The 24,340-nt window shown below is 47.1% G+C and overlaps 1 protein-coding gene across 4 annotated transcripts in view; it reads left to right on the forward strand.

Annotated features, from left to right (window-relative positions):
• Positions 1 to 24,340, forward strand: part of exoc6b (exocyst complex component 6B) — an 87,431-nt gene that overhangs the window by 19,923 nt on the left and 43,168 nt on the right. For all 4 annotated transcript variants that reach the window (XM_018730297.2, XM_018730298.2, XM_018730299.2 and 1 more), the window contains exons 7-15: positions 7,696 to 7,872; positions 12,373 to 12,441; positions 18,067 to 18,150; positions 18,293 to 18,339; positions 19,568 to 19,688; positions 20,289 to 20,360; positions 20,604 to 20,701; positions 22,260 to 22,365; positions 22,929 to 23,038. In XM_018730297.2, coding sequence (XP_018585813.2) covers positions 7,696 to 7,872; positions 12,373 to 12,441; positions 18,067 to 18,150; positions 18,293 to 18,339; positions 19,568 to 19,688; positions 20,289 to 20,360; positions 20,604 to 20,701; positions 22,260 to 22,365; positions 22,929 to 23,038 — 884 coding nt within the window. The remainder of the gene's footprint in view (positions 1 to 7,695; positions 7,873 to 12,372; positions 12,442 to 18,066; positions 18,151 to 18,292; positions 18,340 to 19,567; positions 19,689 to 20,288; positions 20,361 to 20,603; positions 20,702 to 22,259; positions 22,366 to 22,928; positions 23,039 to 24,340) is intronic.

A 24,340-nucleotide genomic window follows, 5' to 3' on the forward strand; every position in this document is an offset into this window, starting at 1 on the left:
GTCTGTCCACAGTAGCAGGATGTCGTGACCCCCCACACCACCCCAGTGTGACTGCCACTGCTCTTTGTGTGAATAGCTGACCTCAGCTGTACATTTCTGCCCCTTTGCTCCTCCGGCCACGTATGTCTTTCCCAGTGTATGTTTTGTCGAACCCGGGGTGGACTCATGTCTGTCTGCTGCTGACATCCACCACCACTAGTCTAAAAAATGGCATCTCCACCTTTTGGCTCACATCAGATCACATTCTGAAATCCACATGTTGCACTCTACAAGCAGCGTGTGGAGCAGATGTAGTTTCTCTGAGCCATGCTGGACACTTTGTGGAACATTATTATTATTATTATTATTATTATTATTATTATTAGAAGATCATTGACTTGTGACCGTGTACTGGAATGTCCATGCAGTGCAGTACATCACAGTACTGTTATTTTAATATGTTTTTCAGAAATTTAAAACGATTGCAAAAGATCTTCACAGTGGAACACAGTGCATAAACTTAATTTTTTTTCTTTTTTTTTTTTGGTTATGTAAGATTTTCAATGCGCATTTACCGAAGAAGTGATGTAAAGGTAAAAATGTGGCAGGTCTGTTTTATTGTTATTGTGTTTTGTTTAAACATTTTATTCTTCTATATTTTAAGTCTTATTAATACCAAGTAGTGGTTCTTGCTTGTGTACAGAGTTGTCCCACTGTAACACACATGTTCAGTGTCAGTGGGTTCTGCGCTGCTCCGCTAGGTGGAACCAGATGTACAGAGCAGCTCAGCTCTTGTCTACTGAGGAATGTGAGATGGCAGTAAAACTGCTGTTTAAACTGAAGTAACCTCTTACCAAGCGCTTCTCAAACATTTGCCTGCCAGCATCAGCGTACAAATTTAATTTTATTTTAAGAGAGTGTGAGAGAGAAAGGGAGAGAAGCTCAGTTGCCTCATGTAAGGCTTTGGGACGAAGAGGATTCAGGTTTGAGTTTTGGTATCATCTGCTGTCCCCACAACCTCAAGGAGTGTGAACACTTTTTTTTTTTTTTTTCTCCATGTCTCTTGACATATTACTTTTTCTTGTAGTCGAATAGTGTCACTGACACACAGTCAAGTGTTTCTCACTTATGCTCTGCGGGCTTGTGTGTGTGTGTCTGTCTGTGACACAACATGTGTATTGGTCGCGTGTCTCTGGAAGTCATCGTCCTGTTTTTGCCGCACTTTTGTCCCTTGGCATGATTTTGTGCTCCTGTGTGAATTCCTTGCCATGTCGTTTGCATGTTGAGTGTGTAGTGGCCCAGTGTGGCGCTTCTCCAGAACCAGAGAGGCTCTTTGAAATTAGTCCAATGAGCACGTGTAATATTTTGCTGTAACAGTGATTTTTACATGGGATTGTTTCACTCCAAGCAGTAATTTTCCTTCCATCTTCACTCTGTGGTTTATGGGAAGCAGACAAACAATGGGGACATTTTTCATTATGCAACCAATTGAACTTCAAATGAGAGCCGAATGTAAGTGTAATTAGCGTTGCGGGAGCGAGATGATGCAGAACAGTTTTCCGTCGCCGCCGTCCTCGTATCCATGGAGATGGGAGCCTACATTTGTTGACAATTCTCCACTTCTAAGAGAACGTCACATTGTTCTCCCATGAGGCACCATCGGTAACGCCCCCCTGGAGCCAGTTAGTCTTGCATAGCGATGCAGCACATTGTTTCTCTGCAGTGTCTTACAGGCTCACACAGTGAGCGCCTGCAGTGGGTCTCCTACTGAGAGGGACCTTCACGGGTTCGACATGTTACACAGTGCAAACGCACCACAGTGAGACAGGGAGTTCTCATGGGACGTTGTGACGGTGTGCGTATGTGTCTGAATCTCGGGAAGACGACAGGTTTGAAGAGCGAGCCAAAGATACCTTTACGCCGGACCGTAAAGTTACCGAGGTACCATAGACACTCTACTGTGTTATTGCACACACTGACTGTACAGGTACCATAGTACACAGTAGCTATTTATAGAACTGATAGGAAACAGAAGTGATGGTGACAGATGTGTGATTTGAGTTTATGGAGCAGTTAGGAGAGCAGGAGAGAAGTGGCTCTGAAAGAGTTGTTTGAGACTCTTAAGTTTTTACAGGGATTCAGCAGCCTAAGAAATAAAGGGAGCTCATTGTGCCACATTGCTGCCCAAACTGAGAACCATCAGACTTTGGATTTTGGACGCTTAAGAGTGGGACCACCAAGGAGTTCCATACCCTTCTGGGTGTATGGAGTGACCACTATGCGAGGCACTGACAGTTGGGTCACTGCTTCTCCATGATAGGTCTGCGGGTGCTCTGAGGTTCATCTCTGATGCTTGGGACAGAGAGCTGAGTTGGAAGCTGCCTATGGTAGGGGAGCATCTGTGTCAGCACTCTACACTGCGCACACCCCCCCAACCTCGACTAGAAATGAGGAAAAATCCCAAATTTTCCATTCTGCTCATCTTGTTGACAAACACTTTGAAAATAAACAGAGGAATCCGGTGCGGTAAAGGCTCCACTCTGCCGAAGGAGTGGTGACGGAGGAGGGGTGGGGTCACACTGCCCCCGTCCCCTATTTTCCCTCGACTCCCTCCCTCCCTTTCCCACTCATCCATGATTTCCCCTCCCTCCTGGCCTTTTTCCCCACTCGTTTCCATGCACCTCTTCTGTGTGTGTGTGTGTGTGTGTGTGTGTGTGTGTGTCCTGTGTCTTCCTCCATCATCATCTTCCTCCTCACTCTTCGTCTCACTGCGGTGCCACAACGAAAAAAGAGTTTTAGTTTCCATGGGATCCGAGCTGTCTGGATATTAATGGCAAACACATTGGATTGTCTGTAAAGTAGGGAAAGCTGATTACTGATATCCAATTGCTGAACACACACATACACACTCTCTGCCTTTGGGCTGAGAAGCTCAAAGTTTGTTCTTAAACTCAACAAAAGTATGTCTTGCTCTACAGCAACATTTCTCATGCAATTAATACGTTTCCCTGTTTTGTACATGGTCCTTCTAGCAGGTGTCTGTTTGCAGGTTTGTGAAAGGCAAAGACCACGGTGCACAGTGACAGTTCACCCTGACGTGATCGGACTAATAGAGTTTGAGGGGGTCTTATCATTCAGTTGACTTAATTTTAACCTATCGTAGACATGATCCATAGAAATAATTTTGATGTCTTGTTAAGGTATTTTCAAGAAAAACGGCTGATGATCACACCACCACGGTGGAAGAAGGTGCACTGCTACCAAATCTGCATTTGATGAAATATGTTTTTACATATTATAAGCAAGTAAATTGGTTCAAATATTCATCATCATCTCATCATCATCTTCTGTCCTGCTTGTCCTAAAAGGGTCACGGTGGCAGCAGGGAGAGCAGAGATGCCTAGCTGCCGCTGTCCCCCGCAACTTCCTCCAGCTCAACCTGGGGGATCCCCATCCGTTCCCAGGCCAACTGCGAGATATAATCCCTCCGGCGGGTCCTGGGCCGACCTCGGGGCCTCGTCCCAGTTGGCCGCGCCCGGTATACCTCCAAAGGGAGGCGCCCGGGGGGCATCCTTATCGGATGCCCGAACCACCTCAACTGGCTCCTCTCAATGTGGAGGAGTAGCGGCTCTACTCCGAGCTCCTCACCCTGTCACGGAGAGTCAGTCCCAACACCCTGCGGAGAAAACTCATTTCGGCCGCTTGTATCCGCGATCTTATTCTTTCGGTCATCACCCAGAGTTGATGACCATAGGTGAGGGTAGGGACGTAGCTCGACCAGTAAATAGAGAACTTCGCTTTATGGTTAAGCTCCCCCTTCACCACTACAGTCCGGTACAGTGACCGCATTACTGCTGCCGCTGCTCCCAGTCTGTGGCCGATCTCATGCTCCCTTCTTCCGTCACTCATGAACAAGACCCCAAGATACTTGAACTCCTCCACCTGGGGCAAAAACTCTCCCCTTACCTGGAGGGGGCATACCATCCTTTTCCTTGAGCGAACCATGAACTCAGACTTTGAGGTGCTGATCCTCATCCCCACCACTTCACACTCGGCTGCAATCCGTTCCAGTGCGTGCTGAAGGCAACCATGTGGTGGTGCCAAAAGGACATCATCATCTGCAAAAAGCAGAGACGTCACCTTCCGACTCCCACACAGAATGCCCTCCTGACCTCGACTGCACCTTGATATCCTGCCCATGAAAGCCACAAACAGGAGTGGAGACAAAGCACAACCTTGGTGGAGTCCAGCACCCACACTGAACAGGCTTGACTTAATGCCGAGTACGCGGACATAGCTTTCGCTCTGTATGTACAAGGACCGAATGGCCTGCAGTAGTGGCCCTGGTACCCCATACTCCCGAAGCACCTCCCACAGAATTACCCGGGGAACATGGTCATAGGCCTTCTCTAAGTCCCCAAAACACATGTAGACTATTAGCAAATTCTCGTGCCCCTTCAGTTATCTGTGAGAGGGTAAAAAGCTGGTCCACTGTTCCACGGCCAGGGCGGAATCTCATTGTTCCTCTTCAATCTGAGGTTCAACTGTTTGCCGGAGCCTCCTCTCCAGCGCCCCGGCATAGACTTTTCCAATGAGGCTGAGAAGTGTGATGCCCCAATAGTTAGCACACGCTCTCTGGTCCCCTTTCTTAAAGATAGGGACCACCACCCCAGTTTGCCAATCCAAGGGCACTGTCCCCAAGGTCCATGCAACATTGCAGAGGCATGTCAACCATGACAGCCCTGCAACATCCAGGGCCTTAAGCATTTCTGGGCAGATTTCATTCACCCCCAGTGCCTTACCACTGTGGAGCTTACCAACTACCTCAGTGACTTCCATCAGGGAAATGGACTTTGACAGCGTGAAAGCCTCTGGCGCTGACTCCTGTAAGGGAGGCATATCACTTGGGTTTAAGAGTTCTTCAAAGTGCTCTCTCCACCTCCCGACAATGTCCTTATCAGAGGTCAGAGTTTCTCCACTCCTGCTAAACACAGCCTGAGCAAAACTCCTCCGACCCCTTCTGAGCTGCCGGGTGGTTCTCCAGAACCTTTTTCAAGTCGACTGATAGTCGTTTTCCATGGCCTCTCCAAACTCCTCCCATGCCCGGGATTTTGCTTCTGCAACCGCAGCTGCTGCTGCCTTTTTTGCCTGACAGTACCTGTCTGCCGAGTCAGGAGTCCCAAGAGCCAACCAGGCCCTAAAGGCCTCCTTCTTCAGCTTGATGGCTTCCCTCACCACTGGTGTCCACCAGCGAGCTCTCGGGTTGCCGCCCTGGCTGGCACCAACAAGCTTTTGGCCACACCTGCGCATCGCTGCTTCCACAATGGAGGTTTTGAACAGGGTCCATTCAGACTCCATGTTCCCTACCTTCTCCGGGACATGGGAGAAGCTCTCCCGGAGGTGTGAGTTAGAATCATTCCGGACAAGGTCCTCTGACAGTCGTTCCCAGCACACCCTCGTTAAACGTCTGACAGACCCAGTAGGCCCAATCAGCTTTCCCCGCCATCTGATCCAACTCGCCACCAGATGGTGATCAGTTGACAGCTCAGCACCTCTCTTCACCCGAGTGTCCAGAACATGTGGCCTCAAGTCAGAAAAAACGACTACAAAGTCGATCATTGACCTTTGGCCCAAGGAGCTGTGGTACCAAGTACACTTATGAGCATCCTTGTGTTCGAACATGATGTTTGTTATGGACAAACCATGACTAGCACAGAAGTCCAATAACATTTCACCATTCAGGTTCAGATTGGGAAGAATGGCCTGCCCAATCACCCCTCGCCAGATTTCCCAGTCATTGCCAACGTGAGCGTTGAAGTCCCCCAGCAGGACTATGGAGTCCGTAGGTGGGGCCCTGTCCAGAATCCCTCCCACCAAGAAGGCTGAATACTCTGAACTGCTGTTGGTGCATAAGTACACACAACACTCAAAAGTTTTCCTCTCTGCGACCCTAAGTCGCATTGAGGCGACCCTCTCGTCCACCGGGGGCAAACTCCAACTGTATGGCAGCTAGCCAGGGGCTTGTGAGTATCCCTACACCCGCCCGGCGCCTCTCACCTTGTGCAACTCCTGAGTAGGAGGGGCCACCCCCCATCGAGGAGTTTGGTTCCAGAGCCAACACTGTGAGTGGAGGTGAGCCCAACTATATCTAGTTGGTATTTCTCAACCTCCCGCACCAGTTCCGGCTCCTTCCCCTGAAGTGAGGTGACATTCCACGTACCAAGAGCCAATTTCCGTCGCGAGGGGCTACAACGCCATGCGCCACCCCGCCCCCCTCCCGCTGCTGGACCTTGCAGATGGTGGGGCCTACGATGCCTTTTCGGGCTGAGCCCGGCTGGGCTACATGGGCTGGTTCAAATATTGAAACAATTTTTTTTTTTTTTTTTTTTTTTTTTTTGTCTTCGTTTCCCATCTTTTGAAAATTCTGGGAAATATGTTAGAGAATAGTACTGTGATATATTGTCATTGCAGTGTTCGGTGAGCCAAGGTGCAGTTGTGTGCTGATGAGCCGTATATGTTATATTTAATTGTTGTTACTGTGCGCTGTTCCCTCTGGCATCTAAAGAGGAACACAGCTAGAAATGATGCTCCATTTGAGCCCTCAGACTGGAGCCTTTCAGTCATTGTCTGTGCTTCTTGGCGTTTATATGACGAATGTGGGAAGATGGCAGTTATGGCTCCGCTTGGTGGTCCCCGGGAACAAGGAGCCCTGGTGCTGATGGGCGACTTGCACGTCATTCCCCAAACTGTGCGTCACCACAGAGGCTCTTCACGTCTGAGGAGATGCTTGGGGAACAGGTGTTCCTTCTCGACCACTCAGGGCTGCTGTGCATCATGCCAGCCTGTGTGTGTGTACGTGTGTGTGCGTGTGTTTGTTTCAGACTGTCTGGACTCCAGCGCCGTAGATGGTGGCAGACAATGGTAGCTCTCCAATGGAGGGCCTCGTGGGAGATGTTGGTGGCACTATTGAGGCTGCTGCCCCGAGTGCTACTTCCTGAGAGCTGAGCTGACCCCGGGACCGAGAGAGCCTGTTGTGGCTCTGGTCTCCCGCTGCACCTTCATTGTGGAACGGTAGTGAGGACCCACTGCCTGTGCGTCATTCTCCACTCAGCATTGAGGCCACTCTCTAATGAGGTCCACTCGAGCCGCACGTTTTGCACTGCGTAGAGCTTTGTCTCCTTTCACATGGAGCCTCACTGTTTCCTCCCAAGTGCTCCGAACGCAGCTCCTCTTATGTAAATGACTGAGGAACAAAGAGAGCTACAAAAAAACTGAACAGATGTTTCCTGAAACGTGTGTTGGGAGAGCTTCTGTAAAATCTGCTGTGTTTTTCACATGTGAAATGATTTGTTCTCTTGACCCTTTTCTCCAAAGCGACTTGCACTCATTTACTCATTTATATAGCCAAGTAATTTTAAGTATCATTTCATGGTATTACCTTAATCAGGGGTAGTGTTGCCTGAGGTGGCATTTGAACCTGAGTCCTTCGAGTTCTAACTGCTACCCCCTTGCTGACCGTTCTTGCGGTTAGTGTACTCAGGGTGCAAGTTTGCGTTCTCCCTCCTCTAAAGGTTCACGTCTTGATCACATACGTGAGAGAAACGTGTTCTCGTTTCCCCTTCCGAGAAACCCCCTTCTGTTGGCGTGTGGCTGCCATGTGTGTTGTGTGATGGAGCGCACAGTGTTTTTTGCTGCAGTGTCTTTGTGTGGCTCCAGGCGCAGCTGCAACGCACTCTGGACAGCGCCCTGTCCCACCAGCAGAGGACAGGCCTGAGTCGCCGCCCAAGGAAGGAGGCGGGGCAGAGCACAGAAGTGAACGGCCAGGGCGGCAGCCCAGTCTCGGAGCAGGACTCTGGCATATTGGATGTTGAGGATGAGGAAGAAGAAGAAGAGGTAACTGATTCCATGTCACTGGCTCCTCAGTCCAAGACAACTGCACAAACTAAAGCCACACATCTGGATTTATTTCTTTGCAATTTTTTTTGTGGATGCTTTTCTACAAAGAGATTTGATTTGTACAGCATTCTAATTACACTGCTTAACTCATTTATACAGCAGGGTCATTTTTAGTGCATCGATTCTGTGAAGGTCCCTTTTTCAAGGGTCTTGTAGCAGAATGTGGGATTCAAACTTGTGCCCTTTGATTACAAGGTGACTACACTACCTGCGGCCCCAGATTGTTAATTAACCGTTTAGCTGACAGCTTTATCCAAAGGCATTTTCAGTTGTTTATCAGTTAATCTAGCAGGATATTTATACTGGAGCACTTCAGAGTATATGTCCTTCTCGAAGGCAGCAAAACAGTCACAGGAGCAGGATTTCACCGGACAACCTTTAGGTTAAAGTCATCATTTCTAACCACTACACTAACTGTTCCACAGCAATAAAACCCTGATCCAAAGTAACTGTGTGGCTCCAACGCTACCCGCTGTGCCACCTCTGCTGAAAAAGATTTTGTGTCCCTAAATGGAGGCATCAGTCATAAGTAAGGTAGTCAATGAGTGACCTGAGTCTTTACCTGTTGCCAGGGGTTGTAAACACGGTCCTTCTGTCCTCTTGTTCTGGATGCCCTTTTTGTGGCGTCTCGCTAACGTCGTATTTGTGCATCACAAAACTGCCAAATTGCAGTGCTACCAAATGGCCCTGAACCGCTCGGCTATTTCCTGTCCCCTGTTTTTATTCTCTTGATGTGCACTTGGTCTCTGCGGCCGTGGTGGACGTGCTTAGACCTCAAGTGTGCTCCTTCTTCACTTCTGGTATTTCCCCTTGAGCCCCCCAGTCTCCCCAGCTGGCCGCTCCCTCCTTAATGGATGGGGTCATTTCCAGTTGGTCGGTGGCATTGATGGATGTGTGCTCACGGGGCCTGGAGGTTAGGTTGATAAACAAGGCATATCAGGCACTCATGTCCATAATCCATTCCTGTCCTGCGTGCTCATTGTACAGGAGCCGAGAGGAATCCTCATTGTGGGCCAGCAGGTGGCGCAGTGGTTAGAGTGATTGCTTTGTGTTCTAAAGGGCATAAGTTCTGGTCTTGCCTCACCTGTTAAAGTAAATGTAAATGCACTGTTGTCCTGACCTCATTTAGCCGAGGAGAGAGCTGCCCTTTCTGCAACCCCTGATTTCCCCTCCCCCAGTGGACCCCCCTCAGCTCATTTACCACGCTGCTCCGTCTTCAGCCCACTGCCCTCCCAGTGCGTCAGTGGGCCTTCCTGTGTGCTGTTCGGCTCTGGCGGCACGTTCGTTCTGCTCCTTATCGTGCCATCGCTTGCTGTGTCGTGCTTCCAGAAAGCAGCTCTGGCAGGGGTCGTGACCGTGTGCCCGCCAGCACCCCTGGGGAGCCCACTGCATGACCGTGCGCGGCTCTGTTTACACGGGCAGTTGTGGCATGGGACCCGACGTTCCAGTCGTTCCCGCATATGCTGCGATTCCTCCTGGCTCTCATTATTATTGTTGTTCAGTGCTCTCCACCCTGGGCGCCGCCCGCCGCTTGTTCTCTGTTGTCCTTGTTGTTCTGCGGGCACGACATGAAAGTTGCGTTTGTTTGCTTGGGTTTCTTGGGAAAAAGTGTTTGGCAGAAGGGTATGGTAGGGCTTCAGTGACCTGTGTGTGTGTGAGAGAGACACACACAGCATTCCCACAAGTCTCAAGTGCAGGAAGCTCCATGAATACCTTCGCCATATGCGCTGCATGGCTGATGCATAATGGATCATGGAAACACCTGCAGTTTTCAGTGTTCATAGCGACTTTACATTTAGTTTACATTTCATTGTTAATCAGACGCTTTTCTGCAAAACAACTTGCAACGTTGTTACAGTGATTTATCCTTTTATATGGCAGAATGATTATAGGGCAAACACCTTGATCAAGGGCACTGCAGCAGGAGGTGGGAATGGAACCCTGGTCCTTCAGGTTGAAGTCAGTAGCTCGAGCCACTATGCCACCTGTTGCCCACTGTTGCTACTTGGACGCTTCCTCAAAGGAAGCACTGCGCATTTTTGAGTTGGACCGTGTAACAGCGATTTGGTGAACCACCATTGACCAGAGACACCGTTCTGTCACCTCCAGCCCCAAAAGTGGCTCAGCAGGGTCGTCTGCAGCGAATCATTTGTTCCGGGGCTTTTTACCCTCTGAGTGACACAAGCAGCGTCCAACATCCCTGCTGGGTCCAGAGGCTGTGGGGTTCATGCTTTTCACCCTTTAGCTTGTTTACCACTTTTATTGTAATTATTAACAGGGACAGTGCATGTTTCCAGATGCATAGTCACAGCCCTTTTTTGTAATGTGTGTCCATGTGTGCAGCTCTTGGGACAACAGGACGTGTTAAAGCAGATCCTGGGCGAGGAAAGGCGGCTGAGCACATAAACAGTCAAAACATCAGTTTCTTCTTTTGAGGCGATGTGTCATATTAACATGGGTTTGTCCAAAGGGAGAAGGCTATTCTGTCCTCTTACTGTTCTTTGTTACAACTATTTTTGATCATATTTACTTGAACTATGGTAATTAAGGACATTTTAATTTTTTTTTTGAACAATAGGAAACATACCTAATTATAGTTAATATCAGCACGGTGGCACAGTGAGTAGCGCTGCTGTCTCACAGAATCTGGGTGGTGCAAGTGGACGTAGGTTCAATCCCCGCTCAGTCTGTGTGGAGTTTGCATGTTCTCCCCATGTCTGCATGGGTTTCCTCCGGGTGCTCTGGTTTCCTCCCACCCTCTAAAGACATGCAGTTCAGGTTCACCCATAGTGTATGAGTGACAGAGAGAGTGTTCCACTGATGTATGGAGGAGTGACCCATTGTAACCAGTGTATCTAGTTTCAAGTTTGTCATAGGTACAAGTATCATGAAATTCTTCTTGAATGCTTCTTCACAGACTATGAACAAAAACAACAATGACAATGAGCAATGCTAATAACAATAAATAACAGTAGACAGCCAGAGAACTCAAAACATTAGAATGCTTAAAGTGACAGTGTAGTGTTCCAGTGTGCTTGGAAGGAACAATCCAACTCTAGTTACAAAAGGTGGCACATTGGTGAGTGTTGTATGCTCTTACAGCAGTGGGGTAAAAGCTGTTCCTGTACCTAGCAGTGCGGGTTTGAATAGACTTGAGCCACTTTGCAGATGGCAGGGAAGAGAAAAGTGCCCGTGCGGGGTGACTATAATCTTTCATGATGCACAAGGTCTTTCTGAGGCAGAGTGTTGTGTAGGTGTCCTGGACTGCTGGTAGCTGTGCCAATGATTTCTTGAGCTGTTTTGCCCACCCTCTGTAGGGCTTTCTTGTCTTGTATGGAGCAGCTGCCACACCAGGATGTAATACACCCTTTGAGGACAAACTCCACAGCGCACCTGTAGAAAGTGGAAAGTGGTAAGGACTGTAGTGGACATCCGGGCTTTCTTCAGACGCCTGAGGAAGTGGAGACGTTGATGGGCCTTTTTGATGATTGATGCTATATTCTCAGTCCATGTGAGTTTGGCAATGAGGGTGACCCCTAGGAATTTGAATCTGTTGACCCTCTCTACAATGTTCCCCCCTGTTTCCCGAAGTCAATCACCAGCTCCTTAGTTTCACTGACATTGAGAGACTGGTTGTTGAGCCTCACCTCCTCTCTGTAGGCCATCTCATCGTTGTTGGTGATCAGACCCACAATGGTGGTATCGTCAGCAAACTTTATGATGGTGTTCGAGCTGTGACTGGCCACACAGTCATGTGTGGACAAGGAGTACAGCACTGGGCTCAGGACACTTCCCTGTGGAGTGCCAGTGTTGAGGATCAGTGGGGAGGAGGTATTTCTGGCAATCTGCACACGCTGGGTTCTGTTGTATAATCAGTGTAAGTCACCTTGGTGAATAAGGTCTGTGGGCTGATGACACTACATAGTTTGTTGGAAGTTGCTTTGGAGAAAAGTGTCTGCTGAGTAAATAAATCTCAGTGTAAATATACAGGCGGGGGATCTCCTGGCAACCCCATAAACTCTATTAAGGGACTGAGGATACATCTGACTCCTGTCTCTCCAGGTGGTGTTGGACACACAGACTGTGCTTCCATAATTATGTGTCTGTGTCCACAACTCATCTGTTGTGAAGTGTACTGTTTATTCTGAGCTGTACATCACTTTGGAGGAAAACAACATCTGGTAAATGGATGAGCGTAAAAGTAATGATTGTAGGTGGTTAGGGGTTAAGGTTATGGTTTTCAGTGTATCTAACAATCTACCTTGCCATTTGCTGTGGGCAAAGGCTTCTGCTGAAGACTAATTAATCACCGTAAAGTCAAGTGCTGAGCATATCTTTAGGTGATCCAATAAGATGAACTAGATTATTAGATTCTGAGGTTGTGTGTTGTGTGTTTGCTCGCGTTGCGGGTGTCCTGAGTGTATCTTTGTCTTGCAGCTGCCTGGAGCCCAGGATCTGGTGGACTTCTCACCTGTGTACCGCTGTCTGCATATCTACACTGTCCTGGTGAGTTGTGCCTCTACACTGCAGCCTTGAGGACCATCCTCAGGTGAACAGGAGCTGGAGCACACATTTTGGGTGCTGTCAAAGCTGGATGCATGCTGGTGAAAGCACTTGCTTTCTGCCACAACATTAGCAAAATACAGGTAACATACATGATAATAAATCATAACACACATGTCATTACTGGGCCACCATACTGCTTTTTATTATTCTTTTATTAACACATTTTGTCATTCATGACTGCATGTCATCTGGCTGGGTGTTCATACAGCACATGTGTACATGACTGGACTGGACCTTGCATGATCAGATTTTGGAGTGACCCAGCAGTCCAGTGCAGAACAATGTTATTTTTATTCATTTTACAAAGTTCAAAAAAAAAAAAAAAAAAAAAGCGGTCAGTTAATCAGTGAAATAAACGAACCTCAATTTATTAAATACAATTTTAAAGCTTCCTGACTTTCTGCATTTATATATGTTGTTTTTTTTTTTTTTTTTTTTGTTCTCCCAAGTAAATCACTTTAAATGTTGAATTGTTCTGTCTTCTGCTTTACCTTTTTAATTCTGTAAATTATATTTAAAAAAAAAAAAAAATTAATATCAAGATGCTCTGGACTGTTAGCCCGTTCCTATACCTGATCAGTCATGGACTCTACTGTAATGACATCAAGTGAGATACCCAAAGACTGGTCATGTGCTGATGAACTGTGCGGTACAGAACTTGCTGTGGTTGGTGGACTCAACTGGCACCTGAGGTTTTTCTGTGTCTTTCTGTATCATTCTGACACTGTCTAACCATGGTAACTAAGGGTCATACTGCAGCTATAAATCCAGACTCGCATACTGAAGTGCTACTACTTTAGTAGTTCATGCATCTTCTGATTTGTGTTTCAAGTTGGTTCTGGCACCGTGTTGATTGACATCTCCCGGGGCAAATGCTCATGAGCAGCCGGTCCAAGTCGCAGGGATAGGAATTGCCATTGCGATGTTTCGCTCCGCTCCCTGATGCAGCCATGCGATTACTGGCAGGCGGGCCGCTGTTTTTATTTCCTCCAAGTAATTTGACAGCATCAATGTTGTGTTGTCTCCAAATTAGCTGCCTCCTGGGCCCTTTCCACTTGTAGGGCTACAGAGTCGAGACAAACAGGCACTTAGACAGGTTGTCATGAATCCCAACCCTGAACCTGGCTTGTGGCTCCATGGTCTGCTTGGGAGCAATTGAAGAGTTAAAGAGACAAAATTGATTTGAGCAATGAAACACTTCTTGATATTACCATGGTATTCACCTCAGGTGCTTTGGCTGCACCACACTCACTGGAGACAGGGTTACGCTGTGGTCCATGCGGAGTGTTGGCTGTGTGGTAGTTAGGGGGTCCACAGGTCAAGGGTCATCACCATAGCACCTATGCCTGGGGGGAGGAATGGGCGGCCAGCTGGTCTCGGTCGGTTTGATTTGCACTCAGATTGACTGTGGCCCCCAGTGGTTTGTTACATCCACTGTCATGTCAACCTGGAGTTTTCATCTTCCTCTACTCTGTTGCCAGCTGACCTTTATGATAAAGTACCTCATAGTATATTTGTTTGCTTTTGTTAGTATTATGATGTTTGTTCTTCATATTCTATTATACATTGTGTCCTCTGAGTGTGTTATATGTGAGGGGTTTGTCATTTGCTCAGTCTGTCTGCAGGATAAAGCCGTATGTAACAGATTGTATTGTGGTATGTGCTTTACTTGAAGTTGCACAACACACACACACACACACACACACACACACACACACACACACACACACACACACACGTAAAAATGCTTAAATGCATCCCATTGTTCATAAACCCATTTTACTTGGGTAAGTCGTGTGTGTGTGTGTTTTTCACTGAGAGCTGTTGGCCTGCCACCCGTGACCTCGAAGTGAGCTGTTCCAGTTTAGGGTGTCTCACAATGGCTTTTGTTTGCCTCCTGGTGAGAATGGCATGGGGGAGGAAGCAGCTCGGTCGGGGGTTTCGGCGGCGTGTGCAGCCCTGATGAGGCGCCCATATCAAAGGCAGCGAGCTTGTGGCCGCAGGGAGGAAAGTGAGAACCAGGTCAGCGGGGCTGTCAGGGACGGGGGCAAGGGCCCATTCCTTCCCCCGAGGGCCTCAGTGTTAAGTGTAAGAGGTCAGAAAGTGAAGCCAGAGTGCTAAGTGATTGTTTCTGCATCCAGATGCAGTGGAGCTCAGCTTGTGGCTGTCACACAGCAATGGAGGCAAAGAGTTGGGTCCAAGCATAGCATTGCTTGTCCTTCTCCCTCCCTCTGGCCACCTCACTCCCAAGTCCTAGCTGCTTTATCAACTCCTACGAGAGCAGAGGTGTGAGCTTGCAGATGTGTGGAGGAACAGAAGACAATCTGGGGAATGTAAAAGACACAGGCAGTCAGACTCAGGGCAGCGATGGGGAGGATGAGCCCTTTGTGATTTATTCTGTGAGTAGACCCTTTTCTCCAAGGCAACTTGCAGCTGAGAGTAAACAAAATTGTGTCACCAACCATGATTTTGAACCCTTGTGAATGGCACTGCCAAGCAGCCAGATGTGGAGGAGCTCAGGGCTCTTGCTAGACTGTAGAGTGTGATCTGGTCCTGTAAGGTATCAGGATGCAGGTCCTTTAACTGTCTCGTAGGCTGTAACCAGAGTGTTGAACTTCATACAAGCAGCTACAGGACTCCAACGGAGACAGAAGTGGAGGGGAGACGCAGGACAAACGGCTTCATTTCGGCTCCTCTGCTTCATATTTTACAGTGTCCCATTGAACTGGTTCATTTATTTTTATTGTAAACCTGCTGGAATCCCATTTCCAATCAAGCCATATGTTTTGTTTTCTCCGTTTCCCCTTTTCTCTTCCACTTGTGTTTAAATTCCTACGTGTTGCTGTAATAGGGAGGTGTGTTGCGAACAATGCGGCTTTGTATATCTCCCCCTCCTGAGGAATGTGATGAGAATTATGAACGGTGTAAACATAAGTGTACCGATACAGGCTGGCAGCTCTTCAGACCCTCGTCGCGGAAGACTGAAAACCAGCATTTATACACTTGACATCATTTGTCTGAAAAGTGGGGAGATCTATCTTCCCTCAAACGGTAGTGTAGTTCTGAACCAGGGTTGATGCTGAAGATTAGTGTTTATGTGGGTTTTTAAATTGTCTTGTAGCATTGCTCCACTCAAACACAGCCCACATGCAAGTCTCCTTTAACGGAAATCTTTTTTTACTACAGGAAGAGCGTGGTCATAGTCAAGTGCTGACCGGTTTAGGGTACCTCTGAACATGTGGATCAGGAAGATTTTCTTCTGCCTCTCTGCTTCCTTGATGTGTTCCTCAACTCATTTATATTTTTTTGCCACCGACACTGATTTAGCCATTTATACAGCAGGGTAATTTTTACTATATCCATTCAGGGTAAATACCTCGATCAAAGGCACTACAGCAGGACATACGATCTGAACATGGGTCCTTTTTGAGTGCACAGTGGTAGCCCTGCTGCTGTCTCTCTACCACCTCCTGAACTTGACATGTGACTGCTTTGCATCCTATTCTTGTGCTGCTGCTGCTGCTCTTTGGAGGTGCTCAGGAGGGAAGGAGGTGCTGAGTGCAGAGAAGCGAGTAGAACGCACTTGTTCTGTTTCATCTCCCTGCTTCTCTGACATTCTTCAGGGATGTCTTGTCCTCTGTCTGAGGATGTCTTTTTGTTTCTCAGAAGAAAGCAGAGAATTTGATATTTGAATGTATAACTGCTGTAATTATTTCACAATGTTTAAATGTCAGAATAATGCAAAGTAAGGGTGGCAGGTGGTGTAGTGGTTAGAGCGGCTGCTTTTGTGCTTGAAGGTCCCAGGTTTGAATCCCACCTCCTGCTGCAGCTGGCTTGATCAAGGTACTTACCTTGAACTGATAATGGTCAGACTTTCAGGATCAGAGCTGAGTCCCAATCCCTAGCTTCATTGCATGGAAAAACAAGAGGCCACAGAACAAAGGCTAACTCTGTTTGTACCCTTTTGATTTCTGACTCTCAGGTTATGCTGTTCCAGAAAGGGCATGTCCATATGGAGACCCAGCCCCCGTCTCAGGAGGGGGTTATGGATGGGTCATGGAGGTGAAACTCAGTTGGCATGGTGATGACCTTGTTGTGTGTCAGCTCACAGGCATGTGCCTATCTGACAGGAAGCAGGCCTGGCCGGCAGGAAGCGAAGGTCTCTGCTGGTGAAGGTCACAGCGGTGCTACAGTCTGTGCTGACAGTGACGGGGTCCAGGGTGTGTGAGGCGTTCGTCTTTCATCAAGCTGCTGGACTCGCAGAGTCATGCGGATGTCACTGCTGCCTGGCTGCTCTGTGGGGGCAGCATTGTTATTGACCCGATTGTTTTCACAGTGGGTAAAACCAGCGATTCAAGGAGAAAAAGGCAGGTTCTGAATTCTGACAGAGCTGTGGAGGAAGGACTGAATGAGAAAAATCTTTACGGCCACAAGACGGTTAAAGGATCTGAACCACGATACCTGCAGGACGTGATCCCTTCCTTATAGCCAAGCAAGCGCGCCAAGCTCCTCCATCTCTGGAGACTTGGTGGTCCCACTCAGAAGGATTTAAAATCCAAACTATCTTGGTTTCTCAGTTTTGGCTCCAGTGTGGTAAAATGAACTCCCTCTGTCCTTCAGAGCTGCTGAATTCCTCTCAACATCGAAGAAGGATCTCAAGCCATCTCCTTCAGAACCACTTGTCTCCTGATCTCTTGACTGATCCATTAGCTCACATCACACCATCTGTTACCATCACCTCTGTGTTTCCTGTCAGTTCTATATACAGCTACTCTGTACCGTGGTATTGGACACACTGACTGTGGTACAACAATTACCTCTCTGTGTCTGTAGCTCTCCCATCTGTTGCTGATGCACCTCTGTTCACGCTCTAAGTTGTACATCGCTTTGGAGAAAAGTGTCTGTTAAATGAATAAATGTAAACAGAAGTGTGCAGTGAGTGATGTTGCCTGTGATTACTGTGAGTATAAAGATGTGGAACCTCTGAAGAGTGTCTCTTGATCTGCTAGCAGTCTGCTCAGCTCTGGGCGTGTTATCTCTTGGGTGTGTGGTGGCTCCAGCCCCTGGTCTGGAACACAGATAGCGCCGGGTTCACAGGGGCTGAGCGGAAGAAGCCGATAAGGCCTTTCACACGGTGCTCTGTCCAAGGTGCTGATACAGGGTAGCAGAACCCGTGGCCATGTGGGCTGTCTCAGGAGCAGATGGCTGCATTGTTCTGCTCCCAAGATGTGAAGAATTGCTGAGATAGGTGGACCAGACAGGATAGTGGCCTGGTGTCTGGACTCCCATTTAGGGTATAAACATAGACACGGAGCACAGCCAGGACTCCACAGTGTTCCCTTCAGTGTTTCTGCCCTCTGATTGGTCAGTTCCACTTGGAAAATATAATTGTCCTTCTTAAGCGCATTCTCAAGGTGTGCACTTTGTGTCACTGCTCATTGAAACAGCATATCTGTAATTTGTGAGTTTGCCCAATGCTTTGTAGGTGTGCGGACCATTCTGAGTAATGTCCTCAAGGTCTTCGTTCTCGTCCTCCTCAATGCGCTTGTTTGCTGCTGTTTCCAGGGTGCACGTGACACCTTTGAGAGCTACTACCGCAAGCAGAGAAGGAAACAAGCAAGGCTGGTGCTGCAGCCACACTCCAACATGGTACTTGCCTGGTACACACTGGTGCACACAGACGACCACATCATTGCCATCGTTACACCAAAGTGTCTGAAACACACTCTCTGTTTACCATATTGTAAGTGAAGAATGTGTCTTCAGTGTGGATGTGTTTGTGTCGCTGCAGCATGAAACTCTGGATGGATACAGGATGTTCTTCAACCATATCGTGGGGTACGTCTCCCTTTCGTTTTTCACAAAGGTCCATTGTTGGGTGAGTTTCCCCCCCCCCCCCCCCCCCCCCCTTTCCTCCTACAAATATTTAAGTGCCACTATTGGCCTTGACTTGTGTTGAGGGACTGTCCTAAGACTTGTTTCCGTCCTGTTGTTCACCATTGGGATACAAAGCTGAATCCCATATGACATTTTGGATTATCCTTTGTGTACAGCTCATCAGTGCATGACCACACCATTTGGTGCATCAGTTTTTAAAAATAGAATGGGGGAAAAAAAAAAACAAACTTGAACAAGAACAGTTTCAATATTTGAAGCAATTTATTGCATAAAACTTCATAACATTACGTTTTTTTTTTTTTTTAATTGTAAATTCAGTTTTGATCGGAATGTGTCACCAACACTACACAACTTCCAATACGGCACTGTGATCATAAGTAATTTTACTGTGAGCGGTTGGTTTTTTGGCACAATTAAGTCCCAGTTGCTAAAAATTGCATCCTTTTAATATATTAAAAAGGTTTCCCAAGCATACAACTCTTAACGTAAAAAATTTTAACGATGAACCCAATTACTGCCATGTCAACTTGATTTCAGATCAAATATAGGATACATTGGCGCGATGGTCAGTCGCAGAACTGGACCCCCCCTCCCTCCCACCTCTACTGTGCTCAAACCATGATGAGCTGTACATGCTTTCTGAGGAAGTCCCTCAGGTTGTTTCAAGTGTCCAGTCCTGCTTGACCGTTGTCCTGCGCTGCACGGCCTCTACGGTGACGCATCGACAGACGTTTCCTCCTGGAATTATGGAGGCTGGGAGGCACTGCAACAGAACTGTGTTATTCCTGTTGTCTGGATGGGGGCGGCAGGAATGTCCCTGCGTCTGGAGCTGAGCTTCTGCAAACAAGCCAGCGGGCAGAACCCAGCACGGTTGCGTGAGCTTCCGCATGAGGGCACGGCCGAGAGGTCCTATGTCCCTGCGATCGGTGGCTCGTCGCACTCTGCCAGAACGCTTCTGGACCAGACTGTGTGTCCTGAGGCCCTGGAAATAAATTTCCTTTCCTTCCACTTGCCGTCATGGTTGTTTTTGCTTATTGACCTGCATCGCATCCTGGTTGTCTGTCTTCTGTGTCACTGATCCTGCATGGCTGTGTGACCATGCTGTGCTTGACTGTGGTACCCAGGCCTCTGACTTCTGGAATCCTCTTGCTGCTTTCCCCCAAACCAGATTTTTTGTAGTGGAGGACCATGTCTTGCACACGACCAGGGGTCTGGTGAACCGGGCTTATGTGGAGGAGCTGTGGGAGCTGGCACTGTCCAAGACCATCGCTGCTCTGCGCACGCACTCGGTGAGGCCTGCACCAGCCGAGACACAGTGGAACCACTTTAGTCCAGTGTCGCCTTTCTTTAGCACTATGCCAGTAGGGGGTATAATGGTTAAAGCCGCTGCCTTGCACTTAAAGAATCAATGTTTGATTTTCAACTCTTGCTGCAGTACCCATGATCAAAGCACTTACTCTCAATTGATACAGTAAAAACAAACCCAGTGTATAAAAGGGTAAATCAAAGTAGCTTAATGCTGTAAGTTGTGTTGAAGAAAAGTGTCCGATAAATAAATGTACCTTGTGTTCCAGCCAGTTCTTCCAACTTTGTAATTTTGTTGTCCTAAGTGATGCATTGCTTGGCTAAGTAGCAGTATTACCCTAAAGAAACCAGCCAAACGAACTGTTCAAAAGAGTAAATCACTGTAAGTAGCTCAACGTGAAGTTGCATTGGGCAAAAGCGTCAGATAAATTAATGTAAATGTACTTTAAGCTGGTATTGGTACTGCACTCCCCTGGGTTTGGTAAAACTTCTGGAAAAGACTCTAGTGTTTTGTTCTATTGCTCAGCTTTGAGTCCCACAGGCCCCTCATGGTTCAGCAGAATGTGACTTCCTTCTCTCCACAGTCTTACTGCACTGATCCTGACTTGGTGCTGGACCTCAAGAACCTCATTGTGCTCTTTGCTGATACACTGCAGGTAGGAGCACCTCCTGAAGAGGCCCTTCTCCCGCTGGGTGTGTATGAGCACATGAAGTAGTTACTGAAGTAGTTTAGCTGACATTAAAGAGCTTGTGTGTGCGCCTGCCTGTGCATCTTCCTTTTCTTTGTCCGGAAGAGCTTGTCTCTTCTCTGTGGACATGCACTGTCTTTTTCAAGGGTGTGGCTGAATTTCAGAGTGACGTTTATGTGTGTGTTTTGCTTTTTTCTTACGAGTCCACAGGGTTACGGGTTCCTGGTGAACCAGCTGTTCGACATGCTGCTTGAGATGCGAGAACAATATGGAGAGATCCTGCTCAAGAAGTGGAGTGGCACCTTCAGGTCAAATAGTCTTTTACGAACTGTATGGTTCATCCTGATATGACCACAGTGATGGGGAGGCTGATCATGGGATTGACCGCTTATTAAATTACATCACGTACATGATTCTTTTTAAAAATCATTTTCACAAATATAGAAGTAGTGACTTTTTTAATTCTGGAAAATGTGTATATTAAAAGTTGTGATAGACTGGACTGTTCGATCTTTCCAATATCTGGTGAACTGCAGTCTAGTCGCACACCGAAATTATTGTAATGTGTAACATGTGCACTATTGTAGTAAAACATCAGTAAGACAGTGTGGTGAAACCTTCAAAAGTATTTTCTGTGGTCCTGTGGTGAGATCAACCCAAACGGGATACACACACTGTCACTACTCCGTTCCCTCAGGCTAAAGACTGGCACATGACTGGCCAGTGTGGGTTCACCCCCAGATGACCATGTCGTGAGTTCTTTCCTGGCCACCCCCAAACAGTGAGGGACTGTACACAGAGCTCATGGTTAATGGACTCCACCAAAGAGGAAACGCGGTGGACAGAGCTGGTTAGGGAGTAGGAGTCCTTTGCGATCCAGTGCTGGTTACTCAGCATCACGGTTACGTTTCCTTTGGACGCTGCGAGGACAAACAATTCTCTCAAGTTTCCTGTTAACTTTTCTCACACATTATGCTGTGATTGGCAACCCGTTGTGAGGCTGTGTTTGTGTTGCAGGGAACAATTATTTTTGTAAAACAAACCAAAGAATGCGTTCATTTTTGCTGTTTTATTGGAAATTTTGGCATCTTTCTAGTTGGAATAAAGCAGAGCTTTTTTTCACCCCCCCCAAAAAAAAAAAAAAAAAAAAAACGCACTTATGAATTTCTATGTGCTGGAAAATTGTTTCAGAAGTGGCAAAAAATGTTGACTGTTCATGGAAGTCGTTGACTTGAAAGCTTCCAAAGAAAACATATAAATCTGTTCCAGAGTGGACAGAATAGATGAAATCTGTGCTCTGGAATGACCTTGTAAATGTTTCAGTTGATCCCCGTCGAGAGCCCTTAGTGCACATTGTGAGATGTTGTCCCTGGAGTCTCACTGAAGTGGAACGCTTTAGGAATGTGGAGTAGCGCCGTAGAGCTGTCCTAAAGGCTCACGAGAGTATCGGTGCAAGGTGGCCTGAACGGGGAGACACGCCAGTTTCCTCTGGATGGTTTCTGCCACTGAATCACTTATAGTTAGGTAAAAAGTACAGTTTGTCCTCACAATACTGTACTGATTATTCTGAAGAACCAGCACGACGCACTGGACTCTTCTGTCACTCCACTGTCTGCTTGCCCTAGGTGCGGTCATGCACAGGTGGACTATGCGTTTCTGTGGCTCGGTCTGTTTCCACAGTGTTTTTTGTGTGTCTTTGTGTGGGGTGTCTCAAGTCAGATGGATCACCAGAAACGCAGCCATACCTGAATAAAGATGCTGCAGAGAAGCAAAACCCAAAGTGCAGTTGAGTGTGAAGATGGTTCAGCAAGGCAGCGTACAGTGACTCATGGTCGTTCTTTCTCTTATCTGCTTGAACCGCTTCAGACAAATCCTGGACCAGGACAACTACAGCCCCATCCCTGTTTCAATGGAGGAGGAGTATAGATGCATTGTGGGGCAGTTCCCCTTCCAGGATCCTGAGCTGGAAAAAGTGAGTGACTACTAGTTTAGTGTGATATGCAGATAATGAGGGGGTTGTCCAGTGATGGCATGTGCTACTGGGGTCATCGGGTGGTGCAGTGGTTAGAGCTGCTGTCTTAGCACCTGAAGGACCCAGGTTCAGTGTTCCACCTCCTGCTGCCACCTCTTGCTTCATCAAAATATTACCCTGAATTGATACAGTAACTATTGCCCAGCTGTATGTTTGTTTATTCATTTATCAAATGCTTTTCTCCAAAGCGATTTCCAATGAACACTGTGTAGTGTTATCAGCACATAGCTTATTCACCGCGGTGACTGACTATGCTAGATACACTATTTACAATCCAGACACCATTGAAACACACTTTCTCTCTCACACACACACAGACTATGGGTGGCTTTTTTTTTTTTTTTTTAAACAGTATAAATAGTTAAATCAATGTAAGTAGCTCAAGACTGAGTCACTCAGGAGAAAAGTATCTGACAGACCTAATAGACCTGCTGTGGGGTAAATGTCATGAAAATGTCAATATTGTGGCAGTTGAATGACAGGTTACTGTTCTCTCTATGCAGCTGCCCTATCCCAAGAAGCTGCCCTTCTCTGCATTTGTGCCCAAGGTGTATGTCCAGGTGAAGGAATTCATCTACGCTTGCCTTAAGTTCTCCGAAGACTTGCACCTTAGGTGAGTGGTTCAACAGATGAACATGGTCTTTTCATAAGATTTTAGTCCCTTTCTGTGTCACTTCCACCTCTCCTTGCATACACACGCAAATGTGCTCACAGCAAGCACACTTACCTAGAACATGCTGACAGACAAGCAAAAAGACTGTGTCAATGCTTCCTTTGTTTTGAATGAGTCAGCTGGAGGCATATTTGAAATGTTTTCTTAAACTATGAAACCCTCATAATTCCCCACCAAGTTGAACACAATGAGTCTGAAAGGATGCCAGGATACCAGCATGCAGTAGTGAAAATATATTTTTTTTTTAAGCCATACAAATAGGTTTTCGCAACAAGCTTGTAGTGATCTGGTGAGGTTATGAAAGGCCTTTCTCTTCTTTTTGTGAATGCAGACAGCTGTTTTTAAAATGAACGTATGAAATATGGGTTCTGATTGGCTCATAGTGTGCTTTCAGAATGACATTGTCCCCTCCTGGTAGGTTAGTTGAGCTAGAAAATGCAGATCATACACATTTTTCTCCTGATACTGGGCACAATGAACCAAAAAAAAAAAATATATAGACACATATATATATATATATATATATATATATATATATATATATATATATATATATAATGTGTGTGTGTCTATATATGTGTCTATATATAGTGATTTTCAAGTATTCCACTGAATACATCACATAAAAATACCAGTCCAGACTGCCTCCCCCCCAGTAGTGCTGCCATGTGAGGATGATCTATAGTTATAAAATGCACAAATCTCAGTGAGCATGCTCAAACAGGCTTTCAAGGAACAGGCCTGTCCTGTGTCCAGGCTCATGGAATTATAATGTTATTCAATCCTTGTGCCCAAATGCCCCAGTCACCGCACAGGTCACTTAAGTTCACAGGTCAGATTTGTGAGAAGTATCGGTAGCACCGCTTGCGGTATGGTTTCCGCTCCACTCTCTCTGCGCAGCCTGCTTGATTAAGTGATGGAGAAATGAGTCCCGTCTCGCTCTTTGAGTGTGTTTGAAGCGGCTCTCTGACCCCTGGCACTGGGTGCCTGAGCTCAACATGACAGGTCCGGTTACCTCTGGGAGTGTGCCGTCTAGCTTCCTGTTCCGGGATGGGAGTCTCAGAGGTCATGGCCAAGAGCGGAACTTGCCAGGAAGGTGTGTGACTATGTAACAGGATAGTGGGGTAGCATGGTTCTCCAAATCATGACCCAAAGAGTCACAAAAGGGCTATTTTTACTCTACTTCAAAAACCAGTAGCTATACGTGGCAATACGTGTAGTGATGAATAAAATGTCTGTCTT

The sequence above is a fragment of the Scleropages formosus genome, chromosome 1, assembly GCF_900964775.1.
Source record: "Scleropages formosus chromosome 1, fSclFor1.1, whole genome shotgun sequence".
Lineage (NCBI taxonomy): Eukaryota > Metazoa > Chordata > Actinopteri > Osteoglossiformes > Osteoglossidae > Scleropages > Scleropages formosus.